Genomic DNA, 24,472 nt, shown 5'->3' on the forward strand with positions numbered 1-24,472 from the left:
TCTGGACTAAAAGCTGATAGAGCAGGTTCTCAATTACTTTCTCATACTATGTGTCTACAGCAGTAAGGATGTAATGATGTGACATTTACTTGCCATGCAGCAGTTACTGAAACTCTATCCCTGCAATGAGATACAGCTTCAGACTCAACCAGCCATTGCCCAGAAGCCACAGTGACTGAAGCTGTATAGAATTAGATTAAACATGGCTTTTTACCTAAACCTGAAACCTCAGGCTCAAGACTTCTGGTTTTTGTTCCAGCATTGCTGCAGGCTTTCCAAAATTGTCTGTGTCAAAATTTTTCAAACTCCCTCCTGATTTTCCTTCACTGCTAAAATGTTAATATATTTACTTGCTAGGACACTTTTGTGAAAACCGATTTCTAAGACTAAAACATGATAAGTGATAAGTAATTTTATTTCAGGACAAAATCCCAATCAATTCTACTACAAAATAAATGAAAAGGAGTCCCTCTGTGCAGAATCTGTCACAAACTGAAAACATACTGTTAAGATTTTTAATCTTTGTTTTTGTATCAGGTTTTAACAAACCAAAAATATTAACTTGGTACAATCTAGAAAACAAAGCCCTTAATGAAAATTGTATTTATTAATGATGATGATTTTCATTAGTAATCAAGACAATAGAATGCTTTAATTAAGGGACATCTGAGAAATCCCTTATTATTGAGCACTATCTTCAGGTCCTAGTGAAGTTCATGAAAACTCTCATAAATGATGCTAAGGCTCATCCCTGTTCTTAGATGTTGAGGTGCCAAAGCTACTCTTTGCCCAATGGGTGATTTCTGTAAACCACAGACTGACTTCTGTAAAACTGAGGTGGCCAGACCCTATTGCACAACCCTTAGAGTTTGTTTCTGTGCACATACAGAGGGTGCTGTAAAGCAGACACAGCTACACTGATGCTCTCAAGCAACTCAAGATGGCTTTTCAACTCTTCAGCTTTCCTCTGGCACACAGAAATTTCGTGGCTGCTATGTGAACAACAGAAGCAGTCACTACCATGCTTTCAGTGCATAAGGAAAGGCAAGCAGGGTCAAGAGTCAGAGCCATTGCCCCACACCAGAGCAGCTGCTGAGCAGCAGTCACCACTGGGAGGCTGCTGGATTCCCAAAGCACATCCCTGTAGGCCCTTTCTTGGCCAGGATGCTCCCTCCTTTCCCTTTCTCCCCCAAATGAAAAGCAAAAGAACAAAGTGTCAACTAACACAGATCGACAGGACAGCTTCACCTTCGGTGAGGCCCAAGTACAGTTGGAGGAGATTTGTCCCAGCTGATCTGAGCCCAGGGTCTGTAGGGGTCTTGTAACTCCAGAATGATGAGCTGCTGGAGTCCTCAGTCCCCAATAATCACCCAGTGGCTGATTATTGGGAGAGGCAGATGATATATGTCTATTTGTCACTCTTGCCACATTCTTATCTCTACAAGCAGTTTTGGTCTTTGAGCATTTCTTTGGCAAGAGAAAGCCCTGGTTTCCACAGTTGTCATGAAAACTGTGTGGCACATTGTTAGTCAAGATGTGATGTTCTTCCTAGACAGTTTCCCAGTGACAGATGAAAATTAAGTTTCTACCCATGGTTGCTCTACTGGAGCTCTTGCTCTTAACTCCAGACTATGTTACTTGTAATGCTGGCTGAAAATCCTAAAGCCCTGTTCCCCACCAGAATACATAAATACACTTATTCTTAAAACACAGTTAAGTTTCATTCCATGTGAGATTACAGGAGAGAGGAAGGAGCCCAAGGTGAGAGTTTAGACAGTGGAAAACTTCAGTTAAAAGAGCAAGGACATTATTCTCTAGCCTCTTTCAGTTAGTGCCTGTAAACACAGTCTCTAGACTTTTAATTAAAGACAGGTATGAATTAGACTAAATTCTTAAAAGAGGGAAGAAAGCCCTAACTTTGGATGTATTAAAATTATCCCAATAAAAAAATGCATATTATCAACTATACAGAAAACTATAGCAAGTAACCTGCCACAGGGAATCTCTGCCTGTCACATTTAAGGTCCTTGTCTTGCTCACAAAGGTAGTAGAAAGAAAGCACTTCAATGCCTTTTAATTTCAACCTCAGAAATGTAGCCAGCTAGCCAAGGGACGAGCCCAGGGTTTGAAAAAAGAAGCTGACTTACTTCATTGTGCTCCAAGCAGCCAATCATGAGCTCTGTCAGGATCACCACTCCAGTCCTCCCCACCCCTGCACTGCAGTGCACCACAATGGGAGGGTTGCAGGTGTTGCTGCTGTCCAGCACGCTGTTGGTGTGCCGGCGCACCGACTGGATCTCCTCCAAGTAAGCTGCAAGAGGAAGAAGCAGGCAAAGTTGCAAACATCTACATGTCTAAATGTAAAAATTAGGAGGGGAAGGGGAAAGAATGTGGAAGTTATTCTCTGTCAAAGTGGCAATAATTTACATTTTTTATAACATAATAATTATCTTGGCCAGCGTGCACTGAACAGCACTGCATCCAGCAAGTACCAGCTGGGTGTCAATTATTACTTGGGAGTCTGCTCCTTTAAATTAAATAGTTCTTTTAAAAAATTAAATTCTGTTTTCCCCCTTGCAAATCTCCAGGTCCCCTAAGCAGATGATTCTAGACATTACTTACAGCAATTCCTGCTATTAACAGGCTGGGATCAAAACAACAGCTAAGTCCCATTGAAACTACTGCCTGTCAAAGCCAGTATCAGATGGGAAGCGAGCATCCATCTGCCCTGTTTCCTCTCTTCCTTCTCCCTTCTAGATGGTGACAGAATCTCCCCCCCACTCTCTGCTCAGGGTTTGTTTCTCAATAGCTACAAGCCCTTCTGGGAGATCACTGCTTTGTTTTCCCTGAAGCCATCTGTAGAAAGCTTGGGACTCAGGAACAGCTGCCTTGTGTGTCTGTCCCAGCATCATTCAGCGCATCCTGCTGTCAGACCACACTGAGAACCTCACATGCTGGAAGCTCACTTGGCTTCCCAGCACTTTAAGTGGGAAATGAGACCTCCTGCTCTGACCCTTGGTGTCAGGGCACTGCAGCCCCAGCTGTCCTCTCCCCACAGGCAGGATGGGGCTGGAGGCCTACCAACATCAGAAAAGCTGCATTTTAGTTCACACAGGGAAATGGAATGCTAAGTGGTGGCAAACAATGGGAGAGAGGAAATGGGGACAATCAGGTTCCAATTACTGCCATGCCCAACCGCAGCTACAGGGGTTGGTAGGAGAAAAAGTATGAAACAAACGAGGAATTGGGCAATAGCTTTTCCTTGAAGACAGATTCCCTGGTACTCCTTTGCTGAAGCTGAAATGTCATTTTTTATTTTTTGCCTTGGTGACAGATCTGGGGAAAGGAGAATGCACTATTTACATTGAGTATGTACCATGCAAAGGAGAATGCATCATTCCTAAAGGACTGTAGCTGTGGCAAGACTGAAATAGAACTAATGGATCTTCCTGTGAGAGGACTTAGTTGCCACAGAGCTACACTGCAGCTGGAAAGCTTTCAGGAACTAAGAGGGCAGGCATCTCCAACACATCAGTACACCATGTACAGACTCCTTCAGTGGTAATTTTAAGATTTCTGCATTATTCCCTACTGTATGCCAGAGATGTGTCTTAAGTTAAATAATGGTTGAATTCCTGTTACTTAATATAGGACTGCTTATTACTTGGTAAGATTCAGGAAGTGTTATTAACACATTACAGATGAATATAATTGCTGTATTTTCAGAAATGCACGAACCAGGACCATATGTAATTGGGGAGGCCCTTAAGCATTGCCTGGGTACATGTGGGTTAAGAGTGGCAGCGAGTTCAGACTTCCTGCATGTGTGATAGAGGCCTTTGCTCTTTTGCAAAAAGAAAAACCAGAGGAGATGTACCATATTTCAATAGCAACTGATCCTCTCTCACCCAGACCTTTCTAATAACATTTGTGTACAGCCTATTATCTCCTTCATTAGGTAGTTGGGAAATGGCAATAACTTAAACCAACAGATCAGCCAGCAGAAGTATCCTATTATTTAAAATTTCCTGAGTTTTTGGCACCGCTGCTGCCTTGGATTTTTCCTCCTGCTAATCACCTTAGTTCCTATCTCTGGAATCCAACTTTTTTTTTTTTTCTCCAAATTGCAGCAAAATTTAACCTAGTTGAGGCCTGTGTACACCACAGCAACAACCACTTGCTATCAATCCCAGCTGTAACTAGGTACAGTGAACTGAATCCAGTGTGAGCAACCTTTTTCTTGATGTATCATGCAAAACAAAGAAATCTTACATAAAAAGCCTTGGACTTCTTCTGGACACCCATGGTCTGGCCAGTCAGTATATTGCAAATGCCACACTGTCCTCTCCTGTCCAGAGAGGAGATGCTTGACCTTCAGCCCAGTAGTTGCAAAGCAGCCAGAGTCTGTGCGGAATTTTGTTGTCACCTTGAACTTCCCGTAAGTGGCTGAGCTGTGCTTAGAGCCCAGTTTAGGCCAGTAACGATGGCTCTTACTTCTTCCTCCCTCCTTGATAACAAAACAAAAAGCCATTAGTTTCTGCAATTATAATTCTCTACAAACAAAGTGCATAAAGCTCAGGATAAGCCAAATATTCCTATTTTAAAGCACTGGAAGAGTAAGGAGCATCCCACAAGGTAAAGAAAATACCCATTAAAACTTAAACCTCTCAGCCACGTATTATTTTTAAGTGTAAAACTACTTCAAGACTCTTGTCTCATGACAAAAGACAGCTACTGTCTACAACACCTTGGTAAATATTCCCCTCCTGGGGAAGACTCTCCTTTAAATAGAAGGAGAATCTCTTCAGCAGCTTTAAAGTGTCTGTTCTTGATCAGCCTTGGGAACTGGACAGTGACTTGATGTGCTCTGCTACTCCCTGTGTTTGCTGAAAGCAACCAGGCATGAAGCTGAATGTGGTGTTAGTTAACGTGTGCCAGTTTTTACAACATAGCACATAGTTCTTGGATTACAATAGGAATAACTGTTTTGCTTGGCATAAGAATAAAAAGTTGTGGGGTGTTTTTGTTTGGGGTTTTTTTGCCCTTTTTTTTTTTTTTTTTTTTTTTACATGGACACTTCTGTGGAAGCAACAACTTCTGGTCTCTTTTCAGCTGATAAGAACAATGATATACAGAATTGTCCTTGGACAGTGCGGAAATCTCTGTCATTTTAACCAGGAGCAAGTTCAGCGCTCTCACATTCCAATGGAAACATCTTTGTTTGGCTTGGCCCAAGCAGGGGGAAGGAGGGCTCCTGCTTGTTTCACTTTAGCACTCGCTGAACTGAGTGTCAGAAAGTTAGGAAGTATAGTATGAGAGTAGTGCAGGCATATGTTCAAACAGAGCCAGAGGAAAAGGAGATGTTGATAGAAAAAACACGTTACTGGAGTGGGAAGTGATGATAACAGGAGATTGGCTCACATCAGGAAGAATAATTCTGTGATTTCACGTACCTCTTCAGCTGTGACCATGGCTATAACATTCACCCCCTGTTCCCACACCATCTGCCAAAAGTCATGGCATGTGTGTGGTAGGGGCCCTTGGGTAGCAATGTAGTGCCACTCCTCTCCACCTACAGTCACCTGGAAGAAAGGGAAAAAGAAACAACTAGTCAGTGCCTGAATTTTCAGCAGCATATGTGCCAGAACTGCCTTTTAAACAAAAGAAACTACAGTGAAATCTTTACTTCTTTGTTCTTCTGCTTTTGGTCAAAATTATGACCAAAAATCATCCTTTTGATAAGAGCAAATCTGACAAAACATAACCTTCAGCGCTTCCACATCCTGTCTTGATACCCATAACAATAAAGCTTTGGCCTAAATGCCATCTATCTTTCTTGCCATTGCATCTGGATCACACAGACAAAAAAAACCCAACAGCCAACCAAATAAAAAAATCTGGGGATTTTTTTGAGGCCCTGTGTCTGATTTGGCTTAAGTACAAATAAGCAGCTGAGTGACATCTCTGGGCTTGGTGACAGACCCAGGATGAAAAAATGCTGAGGACCAGAGGAAGTGCCCACATGCATTAAAAAAAGGCATCACCTTGCTGCAAATTAACACAGGGTAGTGCAGAATGCCTGAACACAAATGACCCCATGCCTGACAAGCTAAAGACCTCTGCTGGCTAGGACCTCCCTCAGTTATTTTCTATTCAGACAAAAGTGATTTATGAAACAGCTTTTTCTTACACTGGTCACTGCTGAAGATGAGGCCAAGCCATCCCTAGAAGATGCAGCTCTGCCCACTCTCTGCAGATAACAGAGCTCAATAGGCCTGTTGCCAGCTAGAGATGAGATCAAGACAGACTTAATTTCTAGTTACTCTTCCTCACTCACCTTGGGTTTTTCAGTCCAGAACATGAAAACTACCATACCATAAAGTAAATCCAGCACATCAAATGGCTTTCAAACAGCATGAAAATTTAAAATTACCCAAAGCTGTAGTCACGTAAATCTATTTCCCAATATACAACTGGTTCACCAACCACATCTCACAGAAATATTTGTGTATTTGCATGACATGTAATTAAATTCTTTTCAAAGCATTAATCCACAGATTTACAGACTGTAAATTCTGTAGTGCCCTGAACAGAGCCAGCATTACCTTGCAGTCAGCCAGTATAAAACACTGTTTAACTGACAGAGGCAATTAAAAAAAAATCATTTGCATATAAAAAAATCATAATTTTATGACACATAATTTGCTGTACATCAGAAAAGGATTACAAAAAATTTTTTCTAACATTTTAGGTAAAAACCAAAGTGCATTCAGAATTTCTACCTATCATTTCAAAAATATGCTTACCAGAAGAACTGGACAAACTCATTATTTTAGAAAGTTGAAATATTTTTCCTTCTGAGGCTAAGGCCTCCTAGTTCTGTTTATTAGCCCAGAGCCAAGATTATAAATCCCAGAGAAGATGATTTACAACAAAAATGCTGACACATCCATAAATATCAACATACTGGCAGATAATGCTACGAGGAACAATCAATAACTCTGACAGGTTCCACCACATACTGTGTTTGAGGCACAAGTCTTTGAATAGATTTTCAGAAATAAAATCAATTTATTTTTAGTCAAACAACTGTTTATTAAGCTTGGGGTTTTATACCTGTAAATAACAGGTTTTGTCTGTTATATGATAAGTTTCTCCCTTCACTGAAAACTGTTCAATGCAGCTCCTTTTCTTTATTTCATACTACGAAGCATTTTCTTTTTTGAAAGACAGTTGAAAACTGCAAGCCCAACGCTGGTAGACTTCTTAAGTTCTTACCCTAGACAAGAATTAATACAAACTGCACAGCCCTAAGCAGCATCCTGTACTTGGACTGATGGTCACCAGCCATGAGTACGAGTACATGTTACTGAGCTTTAAAGTCAGTACTAGCCTGACACAAACAGCCAGATGAAGTGCTCTTAAGAACATTTGTGTTTAATCCATAAATTTAATTGCAATTTTTCTCCTGGGTATAGATGATTGTGACTTTGTATCTTAACAGCAATGATTGATGGTAACTAAGCAGAGAATTATTGTAAAACTGTGGGGCTTGCAGACCAAACAGTAGGAGCTGGAATCCTCCAGGCATGGATCTTATCAGGATGATAGAGGAGTTTTCTTTGTCTACTGACTTCTGGCCCAAGCCTCCTGGCACATGACATGAAAGGCCCATAAATAGTCTGAAGGGAATGGGATGCCTGGAATGTTTACTGCATTCTAATGGCCTAACTGCAGGAAATTAAAAATTAAATATTGGGCTGAAAACACAGACACACACTGTGCTGCTGAGGTAAATTTCACAGATGCAATTTCACCTTCTAAGCAAAAGCACATCTGCTTGGCTTCTGAAAGTGCCGCTCTGAGGGCAGGAGGGAAATCCTGCCAGGGCCCTCTGTGAGGCATCAAAACACTGCTGTCTGCTCCTGGGTGCTCCATGGACACAAGATGTGCCTGTGTCCAGCAGCCACACAAAAGATAAAAAGTGAGCTCAAAACTAGCCAGGAAAAATAGCATCATTTAGGAATATCTTTTTCTCCACCTACTTTGTAGGTAGAAAGTTTGGGGCTCGGAAATTCATCACCATAGCAAGGCCTGATTATGCAAAACCACAGTATCTGCTTCCTACCAGGCTATACAGAAAAGTGACAAACTGCCAGGATCCTGGTTCAGAAAGTGTTTTAAACCACCAGGATTTAACACTGTAAATCACAGCCAAGGCCAGCAAGTCTCTAAACTTTTAAAGGGCTTTTACTCAAGGAAAATATTAATATAACAGGCTATTTTATTCATGATTTTTGAATTACTTCTTTTTAATTTGGATTTTGACAATGAGAAAATGCAGAAAGCCCTCTCTTACAACAATCTGTCATCTGATGCAGAGGATTTCTGTTACTTCTCTCAGGGTACAGTAAAAGCCAACAGAAGACTTTGCAAATACTGTTGGAAGCTTAAAGATAAACAAGCATTTACAGTCACTGGAGCATAGTTCACTGTTAAAACTGACCATGCTTGTAAATACAGCCAAGTCATATCTTTAGTTATTTCTGTATTGAATTAACATGAAATCTGAAGTTTCTTGTTAAAAGCACAATTTGAAACATGGAAGTTTAATGCAGTTTCCAATCGGAGATGCAGGGATCTTATTGGTAAGCTCAGGGCATACTTTTAAAAATTTCTTTATTACACTGCAGGTATTGGGGCTGATCTAATGCATTCCCATAAGGTTTGAGAAACATGGCACCTCTTTATACACCAACCAATAGAGTCATTCCACAACAAGCTGGCAGAGGTGGGCACATAAAAGCCAGGATGCCTCTTTAAAATGACTTCCCAGTCTCCAGCAGTAAAATCAACTTATGCCTGTCAGGTGATAGGGGACTTGAGAGATGCCTATGGTGACACACAAAGGTACAATGATGCATCCTAAACCTTTTCAGAAACTCCAGAGGTACAGAAGATGCTGCAGTGCTGCCAGAAACGCAATCAAAGCTTTAGCACAGCTTTGTTTGCCAAGCAAAACTGCAGCAAGCTTTTACCTTTATGTGTGAAGCATTGATGTAGCCTGTATTGTTTTCTTTGGTCGGCACCAGCTCCACTCGGTTCTCCTCATAAGGAACGACCTCCCTGACACGGTTGCGCTCCGTGTTTTCAGGCAGGGCAGCAGTGGTGAAGATCCCATCTGCCTTTTTCTTTGGAATCTGCTCGTATTCTGTAAACACCATCCCCTCCTCCAGCCTCCTCCTCAAGATTTTGCACTAGGATTTAACAGAAAGAAGCATCAACCCATTAATGCTTCTGGGAAGACCATTTACCACTAGACCCATCCATGCGTTCTTTGAATTCCAACACACAGCCATAGCATTCTCTCACTCACCCTTTCTGCAGTTATCTGAGGAAATATGACACACTTATTTCTAACAAGTGAAACCACTGGCAAATTTTAGTTTTACATTCCACCTCCACATTTTTGAAGACTGATAGCATAAAAAAGTGAACCTGTGCTAAATAATCTTGGTTCAGTAAGAATTTCAGCATGAATGATTTTAACATAATAGATATTTTAATTTTCTTTTTCAAGAAAAAGATTGTATTGCAAGTGGGATGCAGCCCACATTTTCAAATACTGCCTAACTCAGAAGGATACAATGTCTGTGGTTGAACACAACTCTACATACAGACAAGATGGAGCTGAAATGCTACTCCCTAGGCACCAAACAACACAAGGCTGCAAATTTCTAGCCAGAAAACCAGAAAGATTCTTTGCAAATGTGCTTCTCAAATCTTAACAGCAGCAACTGTTTTTAATATCTGAAATTCCACATACATGCACACACACCCGTGTGTACAATTTTTTTTTATCATTTTTATTTAATCCCATTTGAGACATTAACCAAACTCCTTATCTGTATGAGAACATGAAAGACAATATCTGTGGGTGAGCACTTCACCCGATCAAGTGAAAAATGTGCAAAGTGTTAGATTTGCAAATTGATGTTGTGTGATATTGTACAGTCAAGTGAAACAGAGAACAGACTCCATTTTCACTAACTTCAGTAAATGTTCAAGACATTTGATGCTTTGCCTGCATTCAAAGACATACCAGTGTTAGCCACAGACCTTTTGCATTAATGGCTCTGAAAACTTTTAAGAGAATTTTGCTTTTCACATTTTAAATCAAATTTTAGTATTCTAGGTACCTCATGCTGCTGGGAACAAACAGAACAACCAACATTTCGTGAGGCTCCATCTTACCCTCTCATCCATTGGCACCTTGGTGACTTCATCCTGGCTGTCCTCCGGCACTGGAACCCTAGCAACTGAGAGTCCGTTCAGTGCTGCCAACATCAAGGGCCTCTTCTGGGCCTCCAGGCCTGCCATCTTCTGCTTTTCTAGATTCTTTTGGCAAGAAAAGGCACGTTTTCATCTCTGTGTGATTATTTATAATGCCAGTAAAATGCTGGAATGTTTTTTTAATCTCCAAAATCTGCAACTCTCTGGCCAAGGAATGCAGATGATCACCATTAGCATCGTAAATTCAAATACAACCTCTATTCTTCCTGCTATTCCTCAAAGGCCTGCTCCTACATGAGCACAGCATTTTAATTTCAAAGAAGCAATCCCAGCATGTAATACAGTTTACATGCCATCAAAAGACACACAAATACAATCTCAAGCATTTTCCTGCAGACATTATTCTGAATGCAGGACACACAAAGCATCATCCTGTTACGTTAAAGTAGCACTACCAAAGCCAAAATACCTGGGGCATCTTTTGAAAAGCAATAATTTCAATCTATAACAACAAACACTGAAACACAGGCCATTGTTTCTCTTCTGTGATGGTAATGCTTAAAATGAGAAGTCTTCTGATGCGCTCAGCTTTTATGGTGATTCAAATAGTACCCATGATATATTCTGCACTAAAAACTGAGCTCACATGTCGCAGAGACTGAATGCAATAGCAGCCAGGGAGGGATATTATTTATCATATTCATGAATCATATTATGGTATGACATGGAGAACCAGAGCATGAATTTTAAAATCATCCTGCTGCCCCCTCCTTACGCCACTGGGAGCTGAAGCATCAAAAAAGACAGAGCATCTCCAGAAGGAATATTTTATTCCATTTCCTTAACAGCATTTTCTGCTGGATTTGGAAGGAGGGATAAGCAGAAGGAGTGCCTGGTTCTCAGCACACATATGGAGGCTGTGGTCACCAGATGGGCCCAGCTCAGCTCCTAGAAACACACAATTGAACCTGAATGCCCTCAGACATATGTATATGCCTTGATTTTTCAAAAGTTTGTGAGCTTTTTCCTCACTAGCAGGTTCCTCCAGAGCACTAAGCAAAAAAACAAACATCCAAACCCACTTCTTTTTATACTTTGAGAAAGCAGGAAAATGCAAGCATTTTTCCTTTGTTTGGGAATTTTATTATTTTTACTACTTCAGAGGTGAAAGAGAAGAAAGTCTGTGCTTAACAAATCAAGGACACCAAATTACCATTAATATAACGCCTGATTCCTGGGACAAAAGGAAGGTCCACACATGTCAAGATTCCTGATCTAGGCTGAAACCACATTAAAAGCTTAATGCTAAGGCTACCCCTTTACTTTCAAAACAGCAACAAATAAAGGACCTTTTGACCAAAGTGATCTGAATGGCTATTGCAGAGGAACATTATTCAAACATCTAAGATCTCTTCTCACCTTCATTTCCATCTTAAAATCCTGTAGGCTCCTCCTTTTCACTAATTTTTCTTTCCTCAGAAGATCAAAAGAGTATATGCATGCTTGTTGTTATACTAATGTCTATTCATTAATGAAAAATCCTGTTTTATAGTCAAATATCTATTTTACATTTGAAGTTTAGGAGCTGTCAGGGACTAAACTCAGTCTCCATGTTGCAATTTAGTAGCTCAGGTTGTACTGCTAACATCCTTATGCTACATCAGCATAAGGATGCCCAATGGACAAGAACAACAATAGACACATTTAGAAATGTTCTTTGAATACACAGTAATATTAAAATCTAGCAAGTTACTGATCTAGTACACAGCAAACTCTTTTCTGCTTTGGACCACTTAGGTGCTTTATTAATTTGTTTCAGGAATTGTTTTTGTTTCAGACCTCAGTGGTGAAAACAAGAACTATAGCATACACTTGGGTTTCTGTGACTGCGGTTGCACTGCTCACAGCAGTACACCAGGTAATATGTAGCTCACTAAGTGATAAGCACCCCTCATATTCCTGTCATTGCCTTTAAATATTTCTTATTTTAAATTCATTGCAAGTTTAACAGAACCCTACTTCTCTACTTGAGTGCATTTATAACAAAATAAACAACCCAGATGCTCAACCACATAGCCTCTACATCTGCTGCTTCTCTATTTAGATATCCGGTTCCTCAGTTACTGGAAAAACTGACAATCCATATTCTAGGGCTACCAGGGTTTTATTCAGATCACTATCTTACATAAAGTGGCAGGAAGGGAATTAAAGATCATTTGAAAAAAATCCTGAGTTGCCATTATGTTCTGTGATACTTCACCCGACACCCTTGCAAAGGAAGAACAAAACACCAGTGCCAAGAACACAACCTCCCACCCATCTCGGCAAATGCATTCCAGACTCGCCCTGCCCTCAAATCCTAAAGGGAAGCAGGCATCAAGGGGGGCTTTGCCATCAGCCTCCTCATCCCCAGCTGCCTGCTCTGCCACCCACCTCCAGCCAGCACTGCTGCCAGTGTGGGTCAGCATCTTTGGCTGGGTCAAACACAGGTCTAGCCAGCAGCCAAAGAGCCACAACTGAGGCAACAGACAAGCCCAAGCAGCGCATAGGATCAGCCCCCTTGATGGCCCACACAGCCAAATTGTATGTGTGTCCTGGGTTGCAGTGTAGGATGTACACAAAGTATTTATTCTATCACCATCTTCATGAACTGTTGAAACCAGGTGGGCTAGTGTTTTCCCAAGCCCCCTGCCTTTTCTGCTAATGGCCCATTAACGCCTTTGGGGTGTTTTCTGCTAATGACTTCTGGGGTGTCTCCTGCTAATGGCCCACGAGTCACAGGTAACTCCCTCCAGGGGTTATCTCTGTTAATGGGCCATCAAGGACACATTTCACACTTCTCATGCTATTGTGAGGTGCTCTGCCCAGGGGGAGGAGCCAAGCATTCTCACCTGGATATAAGCTGGGATTTGGGACAGTGCAAGGGCATTTATCCACTGGATTCCCAGAGGACCAGAGCTCCCAGACCTCTCTACAGGATCACTGCTTCAGGAAGAGCACCTCACCTGGACTGCTTCCACCATCCTGCTCAGGTTGTATTCTGACTCTGTCAGTGATCCTTTGTGTTATTGTATTTATTTTATTTTACTTTTACCTTTTTACCTTTCTTCTTATTAAATTATATCTCTGACTTGGAGCCTCTCATTCATTTTTTGCTTTCAAAACCACAACAATGTGGCACTTAATATCACATTTCCCAACTTTAAGCAAATCCACAGCTTCCCACCCATGCGTTCCCTGCAGTTTACTGACCCAACAGCCTTCTGGTATGGAAGTTCACCTGTGTGATTACTAATTTCCATGAAGTCACTGCAACAGAGGAAGGCACTTACCCTCATCATGATCTCTCTTTCTATAATGCTGTCTTCAATAGAAAACATTTCAGACACAGGCCTTTCCTTGACAGGCTCTTTCTTGACCCTCTCCTTCACACTGGTGAGGTCGGGCTCCGAGATGGAGGGCCCCAGTGAAGACCCATTGATTGCCACTTGATCAGTTCGAGAGACACTGATGGCTTTGGAAGGCCCTGGCCTCATGGCCTTGGCCCTGGCTACAGCCACGGAAATGCTAACATGGTCCTGCCTCAGTGCTCCGTTGCTGACACTTTTACGAGGCCCAGGATATTCAGGAGGAGGTTTATTTGGTATTCTAGCCAAGGCAGCTTGCAGCTGAGCACTGTACTCCATGTTCTCATGGAGGGCTGCTATCCGGGACACGGATTCTTGCGTTTCTTCTTCCTCTTCGCTTTCACTGCTGTGTATCAGCATTGTGGCATCAGAAAATGTCTTTTTGTGGTGGTAGTGAGGGACCTGCTGAACTTCGTGCCCCATCTGAACCGACTCTTCTGGCTGCACCTGCTCCCTCAAAGTGTTCCTGCGCGGCAGAGGGGCGTTCAAAGTTTTTAGGGCCATCGCTTCTATCCCGCGCACCATATTGCTGATGACCTCCAGGCTGTGGCGCTTGTTCACGGCTGCATGGTGCTTCACGGCCATCAGGGGCTCGCTGACCTCCTGCAGCGACTGGCGCACCACGGGTGAGCTGTCCTCCTGGAAGGTTTTCACCGAGAGCTGCACCTTACGGGTCACCAGGTCGGGGCTGCTGCCGCTGACGTACTTGTGCCGGTGGCTGGCCAGGTCGGGCGTGCTGGTGGCGGGGCGCGGGCGCGGGTACGGAGGAGGGGGTCTGAAGAGATAGTTCTTCAGCACGTGGGTGGTGGTGTTGTAGCTCTGGCCGCTCTGCAGCTGCATGTTGGCCAGCTCTGGGGTGCTGACTGTGTGGGATATGGCGCTGGCTGCTGTCTTGTTCTGAGCAGTGTTGTTGGGGTTCATTTGGTCAGCCGGGGCCACGGGCTTGTTATAGCCACCGCCCTGGGGCCCGTAGGTGATCATATAAGGGTGCCTCTCTCGAATCTCAGGCTGGCTGTAAACTAGGTCTTCTGGCTGGTTGTAGGCGTGTGTGTTTCCAATATTGAGATTCCTCAAAGACTGACTTTGGCTATCCATCTGGATCACCCCTCTCTTCATTTGCCTCATGACAGTTTCATAGTCCGGGGTTGGCCTGTAAGACGGGACGATGATTGCACTGTGTCTGTGGCTGGGGATATAGTCTGCTCTCATGATGTCGCTTCCCGGGATGCTCAGATTTGAGGACATTGGAGATGCCTGGATGAAGTTCTGTGACCGATTGAGGGAGTTCATGCTGTGGGCACTGCATACACTCCCATTGGGTCCATTACCATTCAAGTAACTGAAGTCCATTGGACACCTATCCAAACTAGTCTGAGACCTACAGTAGAAAGTTTCTTCATTTCCATGGAAAATGCTATCTGTGTAGAGTAGAGAGAGAAATGTTGACAATTTTAACCCACAAGGACTTATTCACTGTTAACAGAACTTCAAATGCAATCTGCACCATTGAGTACAGAGACAGCTTAGTGCACAAGTGCAGGGAATGTTTGGTCTTGGGAGAATTCTTGAGTCATTGAACTAGAACTAAAGCAAAGCTACCAATGTAAATGTTCCCAAGACTTAGCAAAATATGGTAGTAGTTCAGATCCTTGTGGGAAACATGAAAAGGGAAAGAGAGGAAGTGTTTTTGCCCGAGGTGGCAAGGAAGAATAAAGGGGCATCTCCTCCCTCAGCATTGTGAAAGGTTTCACTGCTGCTGACACCTTAGAACTTCAGTGCTGCAAACATATGGTTAACCTGAAAAATTCTCTCATCTCTTCCGTTGATACACAGCTGCCTGAGATTCAGAGTAGCAGAGGACGGTGAAATAGGCAATCCTACTTTACACCAATCAACGGTTTTGAGGATCTGAAGACACATTTGGGTGATCAAAGCTCAGGAGGAAAAGAAAAAAAAAATTCCAAATAACAAACCACTCTACAGATGCACTATAGAATGTGAAACACTTCAGCAAAGTGTACCTGAGAAGAAATCAAGACAGTAGCGATCATATCCTGGATCACAACTTTACTGCAAGACTGTAACTTGTTGAAAATCTTGTAAGAAAAAAATAGTTTCCTCAACTCTGAAATAAACTAGTTCTATGAAAATGTAGAAAAGTCTGTCGTAAAACTAAGGTAATTTTACAATTCTTCTAAAATTGAGAATATCCTTCATAGCCTCACCCTCACAGTAGAACAGTAGTAGCCACTTAGCCTACTGTATGCAAGGAACTCTACTAAATGGCTCCTTTCAAACTCACCAAATTCTACCTTAAAATAGTCAGACCCCACAAGCCAAAAAACGAACAGCTATGATTGAGAGTTCCTCTGTTGGTGAGAGCACTTCAACTGTGCCTCTCATGAACTGCAAAGAATAGTCCTAACTGACTAACAGACCTGGCTACGTGTATTCCAAAAGGTGGGGTGGTTAAGGGTGTGAGACTCAAGCGTTTAGGGGCTGGGCTCCATTCCCAGGCTTTATCAAAGTAACCTGGCACAACCTCTTAAAGAATTTATTTGTCAAACATGGGCGTAAAAATAGTTAACCCTCCTTGTGTCTGTAAGGCTAACAATGCAGGCAGATGGTGGTGAAAAATCAGCAGAAAAGGTCGTCTACAGATACAGTTTCATGGACAGAACATTATGATTTCTCCTACAGTAAAAGCTTTTTGCTGTCTCCTTTTCCCTCACTCAGTTTCTCTCCCTGGCCCCAGCTGGCACTGCCTTTGAGTACAGCCATCATACTTGCTTTAGGAATTATTTTTTCAGCTCACTGAACTGGAATACCAAGTTTAAGGTCCATATAATCATAGGCAGATATTTTAGGGAAATTTGAAAACTGAAATTGGACTTCAAACAGAAGACTAACTGCAACATTAACTATAAAACTGCTAGTTCTCCTGCAGCAGCAGCTCCCGTTTGACCATGATGGCGTTATAAATCTAGACATAAGGCTTAGGAGCTTCTTTGCATACACATAAAATTGAAGTACATTCAAGGGAAAATATATGCTCTAAGTACCTTGTGAATTATGTGTTTCAGTGTAGTGTTCTCCACACTGGACATGCATAGGAGACAGTATATAAGGATGTTGTCTTGGCTGAAATAAAAGCACAAGGAAATAAAAAAGCATTAGAACTTAATTTGCTACAATTTTTGCAGCCTAAACAGGAAAAATGGTTCTGTCCCCTTTCCACTGAATATTGCCCTTTCTTACCCAGCCAGACACGTCTTGGCAGCTCCTTATAGAACAGAGAATAATTTTTTGTAAATTACTTGCTAAATTTTGTAACAGAGCCCAAAGCTAACCATTTAAGACTCCTTTAAGCTCAACCACCTCAGAAAAAAAACATTCACTATTTCAGCTCTTTTAAAATTCTTCACATTTTTATTAAAAGCCCTTGCCCTTGAAGAATTAAACCCAAACAAAACAGACACTTAATCAGGACAAAAGCAGACATGGAACAAATTCAAGGACTTAGGACACTGTTATACAAGCAAGAGAACCACATATGGATCTAAAATAACCCTGTAAATTACATGAACATTGAATTCCTTAGATAATGAACTTGAGTATACACTAATAATCTGCACTGAAACAAATTTTTAACACAAATCTCAGAGGGGGCAATTCAGCATTTAATCAGCAGGATCATTAACAGAAAATAAATCAGAGCTGACACCATATTCCACAGCTTTGTCCCTTGGTAAAACAACATGTTTTGCGATCCTACTTTGCCACATGCACTGCAATGTCCTGTCTGGTGTCACTGAGCAAAGTTTATGAAAACATATTTCAATATATGAAGTAAGCAGAAAGACAAGGAAGACACTCCTGTCTCATGAGCGTGTCTTCCTTAGCAGCAGAATAAGAGCTTTTCATCTAGGCTGATTCACGTTGTTCAAACTATTAAGGAATACTGTGGATGCCCAAGGCAAAAAACCCCACATAATCTGCCTTTGCGTGCACCAAATGAGCACCATGCAAGTCTGCTAGAGAAGAGGGGGTGGGGAAGGGGTAAGATTTACATTTTCTATGTAAATAGTGAGAGGGAATGAGAATCAAAGATATTGAGCTCAAGTATGAATTCTTGCATACAAAATAGCTGTGTTAAGGCGAAGATGAAAAACATCAAGAAGTATTTTTGCTACAAGAATTGCTTCCAAAGGTATAAAACCCTAGTTTCACTGAACAACCTGGGCCAAGGAGACTGCTATTGACAATTTTAGTAGAGGAGCTGAGGCTGGAACTAACCGAGATGCTGGAAAGAGAGCTGACTTCTACTGAGAATGTACATACGTGGAGCAGAGTTTTCTTTGTGATAGATATTATGAAAGGTATCTGCAAGAAATTTGGAATTTTTATTTCTGTCTCCTTTGAAAAAAGAGAACTCTGGGGTCTGCAGAACAATAATATCCAAATTAATGATGACTTGGATTTTTTAAAAGATCAGGTAATTAAACATACCATTATATTAAGATCTCCTACACTGAGGGGGTTTTTCTGGAAAACCAACATCGCTGGGTGGTCTGACAGGAAAAAGAAACAGCAGAAACCATGCCAAAACCATATAAAGGGTCTTGATCTGAAAGTAAAGAACATGATCCCTAGTGAAGTGGCAGAGCCTCATCCCAAAGATTCCACTTCACTTCCCGTTTCTGCCTACTGATTTATTGCTACACAAGACAAATGAATAGGTAGGTGTATGAAGGTATGTGCAGTTCAGACAACAGTCAGGAGGGCTTTTTTTTTCCTCCCAAAGAGAACTGTTCCAACAAGTTAACAGAACAATTATGAAAAAGGCAGCTGAAAGTTCACCGTGAGCAGTCAGCAGGCCAGTTCACTTCAATTGATGAGCCCGCATTCTTCCTCTTGATCTACCTGAGACTTTGGGGATTTGAAGCTTGTTGAATGCTTATGTTTAAAACAAAGTGGCAGCAGGATTTGTTTTTTCTCTTGAAAGAGCAGGTTTCCATTTTTCATATGTAATTTAGAAAGCAGCTCACTTTTCTCCCTTGTGATATAACAGAGGTCGAAGCATAAAAATGCAAAAAACATTTTTTCATCTTCAGTTTTTCATAGTCATTTTCAGGGACCTAACTCATAGATACCCAAAATACTATAAATATGCCACAGAGAATGCAATACACAGCCTGTGTATTGCATCATGACACCTCAGAAACACCTTAACAATGGAAAGACAAAGGAATCTGGAGGCAGCTACAGCAGCTTTCCTGCCAGTGCCTGGGAAACAGAGAGTGCAACTTTTAGATCTAATGGATTGTATACATACATGCAGGAAAACAACCCATGTTGAAATCCACAAGGATAAAGTGATCCTAAAAATCAGCACCTGCTTAAGCTTAACTTTGGAACATTTTCACAGGCTGTAATCATGCTGTGGGGAAATGTCAAGAAAACACTTGCCCACATCAGCTTTCTGCCACACAGCAATAGCTCAATGGACTTTTACTCTGGAAAGGTCTACGAAGTAGGTATAACCTATACCACACATGAAAACTGGCAACCTGCATAGAGAGAATATTGACCTCTGTCTAAGGAACCAGCAGTGCTACTGTTACAGGAATTCAGAATCTGTTAAATAAGACTAAATAATTAAAAAAAAAAATACTGACAGGCTAGATGTTAAAATTTCATCCAAAAAGAGTTTTTTTAGAACTCATGAGAGGGGAAAAAAAAAAAAGACTCACACATGATTTTTTTTTTTTTTTTTTTTTTTGGTAACTATTTCAGGAAAAAATCACCCAGTTTTGTCAGATTGATAGTGTTTCTGGGGATTAGTTAAATGAAAATAAAAACAATTTAAGAAAAACCCTGAATCCCAGTCCTGACTGATTCTAATAGTTTAACATAAATTAACAATAAAATAGGGTCTTAACCCGAGAAGCTGTTAAATTGTAAGTAGTCTTTATACAAAAACATGAGGATTGAAGAAATGTGAAATGTAACATTATGTAAGGACGAGATTTGATGCATAGAGAACAAGACGCTTCAAATTCTTTCTAGAGGATTATTTCTCTACATATTGAAATAACCTCAATCCAGCTGAGAACATGCTCAGTTTCTGCAGGGTAAATAAAAATATAATGCCTTGAAGACTGCAATTTTTACTACTCAGTGGTGATATTATCCGGTTAATCAATCTGGGCAGTCACACCCTTGAAACTCATTCCAGTCATACTGCCAACAAGAAATGAGTTAATGGGCTTATTTGAAATTTTGAAAGTAGTTCATCTTACACAATGCCTCATCCCATTGGAAATCATATAGATATTCTTAAAGACCTCACAGTGGCACATACCAAAGATGACCTACTCCAGGTTGGCCGTCGTCGGATAGGGGGAGGAGAATTTGATTGTCTGTGGAAGAAAAACAGAAATGATAGAAACCACAATATCTCAATTCTGAGTCAAGAATGAATGGGAAAAACAAGATGTGAAGGATTTTTTCATATTGCTCATTACTAAGATTTTCAGATATATGAATAAATGAAAATAATTCAGGTTCTCCTTTAAATACAGGATATGCTCCCATTCCAAACTATACATGCCTTTTGTTCATTATCCTATCTGGCTCATTTGGAAACACAAGAAAGAAAAAGTCTGGTTTAAAATGAATTTTAAAAGTCTCTTAAGTAAAAAAAACTGAACATGGCACACAGGTACAGTCTCAGGTGACTTAATAGGGACATTAAAACAAGGACAATCTTATGAAATTGATAGCAATCACTCCAAAGCAATGCACATACATCAGGAAGAAAAGGAAAAAAAACCAATTGGTTAAACAATACCAGCAGAGCCACACACAATGTTAGAGTAGCCAGGTGCAGTGGAAGGAACAAGGAGTGTAGGAGGAAAAAAATACGAGGAAGGGAAGGAAACAAGTTGAAGGAGGTAGAAATATAGTGCTTACGTGAAGAGAGGAAAGGTGGAATTTGTCCTCTTAGAGTTTCTGATCTGGTGGATGATGTTATGTGTGATTAGAGGAAAGGCACACAGGAAAACAAACAACTATCATTTTAACACAGAGGGCAGGAAAATTATTTGGCTAGAAAACACACACCAGCATATGCTGTCATCAATATCTGTAGCTCTAGCACACAAGCTTATACCACATGAGACCATGGTAAGGAGAGCAGTTCTTAATGACAAAAATACATTGAAACTTGTTATTTTGCTCTTTGACTTCATGACACTTCCTACCTTTATTAGTCCAAATATTTGCAAGTTGCCTATGAAATTGCTACATACAACACGTTCATAGGACCCAAATACTTATGGTTCAGTGTTTAGGAAGAAACATGATCAAAAGCTATGGCTTCTGCAGTCTGGATTATGACTGGTAACAGAAAGTACTCTTGTTGACCCTCATGCACAGCTTCAAAGGGGAAATATCCCAAGGTGACAGACTACGGTATTTTGTTTTCTCTCTTGACTGTCACAGGAGGAACAATCAGGACTTCCCTTTGAATTCAATCCCTCTGGAACCATTAAAATTTAATTTAGTATTGGACTATTGAAATCCATTATATACTGCTAAGAAATGTCTTTTCTGGTCTTCTACTCACCTCCCAGGAACTGTAACCAACATGAAAAATATAACCAACATCTCGTTTCTGTAAGTGAAAAGATCACTCAGAGCAGTTCACCTCACTAGACTCTCCTATGCTCTAACTCACCATATGTTAATATAGTGTGTACACACGTGAAAGACCTTCCAATCTTCCCCTCATCATTTTGGCTTTATTTTCCAACAGATGGCATTACCCAGCTGAACAGATGGGATGTCCAGCTCTAACTAGAGTTGTTGATAGAGATGAGACTTCTTCATGGTAAGTTTTGCAAGAATTTAATGTTCTCTGCTATACATGCCCAGCACACCACAAAAATTTCTCAAAACTGTAATGTTTTGAAAGCCAAATTCATCTCAATCTGAAAATGTGTGCTGGTGTAAATGAAACATCTCAGCTAAGAAACAGACTTTTAAATTAAAGCTCAAGCCTAATGAATTCCTCCTTCAGTTAGAAGGAATCCACCTGTGTGAGAGGACAAGCTCAAGGCCAGTTTCTTAGAAAGTGCTCAAACCAGAGCCTAAAGGAGATGTCAGGTTTAGATTTACAATCTCTGCTGTGTTGTGGCAGTAGAGCTACACACATTAACGCACCCAGGTGTCCTCCCTCATTCAGCACGCACAGGAGGCAGATAAATTATCCTGCCCAAACTAGAAGATGACAACCTGCACTTTCCAGTGCCCTTAGCTGCTGGATGGGCAGTGCATCTGCTGCTACAGCTCATATTTTGACATGATAACATATGTCAACCTTTCACTCCAGTTTAGATTAATCCTCTGGGCTATCAACGGCAGACACCAAAGCCTTCAATTCAAGACTCCCTATAGGAGCCTTTGGGTGCTTGGGGAGCATCAAAGCTCATAAGACTCAGAATGAAATTTCATTCTCAACTGTCTGTTCTTGCTGTTGGTTAAAACAAAACAGGAAAGAAAAAGAAAAAAAAAAAAAAAAAAAAAAAAAAAAAAAAAAAAAAAAAAAAAAAAAAGGAAAGGGGAAAAGAATAGCTGACATACATGACTAGGGGGAAAAAACCCAAAAAATCCCCAAAACCAGACATGCCAAAACTCAGACCAATTCCAAAGCAAGGTGTCAGAAAGCAACTGTGAAGCAATAGTACTTACTCTGTGCAGATTTTGTTCTGTTTGTAAAACTTGTGTCTCAATGCAAACAGACGTGAAATATATTTGGCATTTTCAAGATCATCCTTTAAAAATGAGAAAAAAATAGAGAAAAAAAATTGTTTTGTTATTACTATCAAGAAGTGATGAAAGTTTTAAAAATGCTTGGTATGGTCTGCCACATACAGAATTTGGCTCCCAAGAACACATCTAGTGGTTTTAAGAGCACTGAAGGCATTGGTGTGCATTTACACACTGCCACTTCACTGCCAAGGCACAGTAGGTGGGGGGCTGCAACAATAAAATGGCTTAAGCTTGCTGGTCTAGTTTCTATATTGGCCTTGATTCAGAGAGATGTGGTGTGATTTCAAACAGCACAGAACAGCACCATGGCCCTCTGAGTTCCAGTAGGTGCACACACAGTAGCTCATGCCCAGTTTCTACTTATGCTGCTGTATTTGTAATTTGCTTTTATTCAAAGAGCACTTTAGTTTTTTTGCAGACTTCCCAGCATAGAATATTTCAGGATGCTTGGAAGAACATACAGAAATCAGTACCTAAATGAAGTTCATTTCTCTTTCTGCATAAAGTACAACATGAACAGTGAGGGGGGTGGTGTTATGCAAGTGAGCCTCTTTGGGAAAGTGACATTTTAAAGGTTTATTTTTACATAAGTAGCTTTTATGATGACAGTGATCAGATCTTTTTTCTTACTGTGTGAAAGAGTACATTCTCTTCTTTGTTGATCAACTCTAGAACAATTGAAGACTTGTTATGAGCAATATTCCCAATGTCATTCCACCTGCAGAGTAAAAAAATGCATTGGAGCTTGCCAACACATACATTCAAATATTTCACAAACACAGTAAGAATCCCTTAGTCAACATCAGTCTCATTTCATGGGAAAGGTTTTCAGTAACTTTTTGGTGAAGAAACTCAGTCAGGAAAATAAAGAAATCATGTTCTGATTAAAAGCAAAAGGGCTTTTAATCAGAAAAAGTGCTCGTAACCCAAAAAAGCGCTCTTAACCCAAAACAGAAGAGTTAAAAGCTCTCATTAAAAACACAAATTTGAAGACTCACAATAGAAGATAACATTGAAAACACATTAATAACCATTTTACTGAACTGTGGCATTTTGGAACTGATTGATTTTAGCCATATGTAATTAAATTATATTGTTTTAAGTGCCATTCCTCCCCAAATGCTGTTTCCACCTTCCATTCAGTGCCAATTTTTGCTAAAGAAGGTGAAGTTCACAACATGGTTATGTAGGCTACGCATAGCATGTTAATACTCTGGCTTCATGTTTGCAATCTTTTTTTTTTTTTTTCCAAGTAATTGTCAGGTTGCCCAAGATCTGAGTTATAATCTTCTTACAAATAGCTGACAGACATTTGCGTACATTGCATGCAATCCACGGGGATGGAAAGGACTTGTTTGTTCTGTTTGCAGCATGCATTCCTCTTCATGTCATGGCAGGATGCTTGTAGTACATATTTCCAAAGACTAAGAATCTCAGCACCAACTCTCATTTCTACATGTAAAGAAACTTCTTGCTTTTGTCACCTGGCCCAATTAAAGGATTATCTAATTCCTTCTCAAAATTAAATATGCAAAACATCAGCTATGGGGAAAAGGGAGCACTAAGATTTTTTAAGCTGAGTAATGAAAGCTCTTTTGAGGTAATCCTCCCCCCAAAATTCCAGTTGAAGTCTGATATAAGCCTTAGCTACTGACTGAAAATCAGTGTACCTCAAAAAACACAACTTTTAGGCTGCACAAAATTCCTACTCTAATCACAGGGATTAGTAAAAATCCACTTCAAGTAAACAGCAGCAGTAATAAAAATACCCACTCAAAGAGTAGCAAAGAAAAGTGAAACTATCCTCCCTAGAATCATGGAGACTTTTAGCAACATTTTCATACAGAAGAAAGTTAATGGATAAATCATCCTTATTAACCAAAATAAACTGCAGAAGAAACAATAGAGTAACACAGCCATGATTTTTAAAATCACAG

The 24,472-nt window shown here is 40.7% G+C and overlaps 1 protein-coding gene across 1 annotated transcript in view; it reads right to left on the reverse strand.

Moving 5' to 3' along the window:
* The window catches only part of PTPN14 (protein tyrosine phosphatase non-receptor type 14), a 72,378-nt gene that overhangs the window by 7,535 nt on the left and 40,371 nt on the right, over positions 1 to 24,472 (reverse strand). Inside the window, exons 8-17 of the mRNA XM_083858095.1 lie at positions 23,166 to 23,253; positions 22,455 to 22,537; positions 20,065 to 20,122; positions 16,763 to 16,841; positions 13,626 to 15,118; positions 10,255 to 10,398; positions 9,039 to 9,257; positions 5,454 to 5,582; positions 4,273 to 4,507; positions 2,148 to 2,311 (exon numbers count right to left, since the gene is read on the reverse strand). Of these exons, the coding sequence (XP_083714221.1) occupies positions 2,148 to 2,311; positions 4,273 to 4,507; positions 5,454 to 5,582; positions 9,039 to 9,257; positions 10,255 to 10,398; positions 13,626 to 15,118; positions 16,763 to 16,841; positions 20,065 to 20,122; positions 22,455 to 22,537; positions 23,166 to 23,253 (2,692 nt within the window). The remainder of the gene's footprint in view (positions 1 to 2,147; positions 2,312 to 4,272; positions 4,508 to 5,453; positions 5,583 to 9,038; positions 9,258 to 10,254; positions 10,399 to 13,625; positions 15,119 to 16,762; positions 16,842 to 20,064; positions 20,123 to 22,454; positions 22,538 to 23,165; positions 23,254 to 24,472) is intronic.

The sequence above is a fragment of the Zosterops lateralis genome (genome assembly GCF_965231275.1).
Source record: "Zosterops lateralis genome assembly, chromosome: 3".
NCBI classification, from domain to species: Eukaryota; Metazoa; Chordata; class Aves; order Passeriformes; family Zosteropidae; genus Zosterops; species Zosterops lateralis.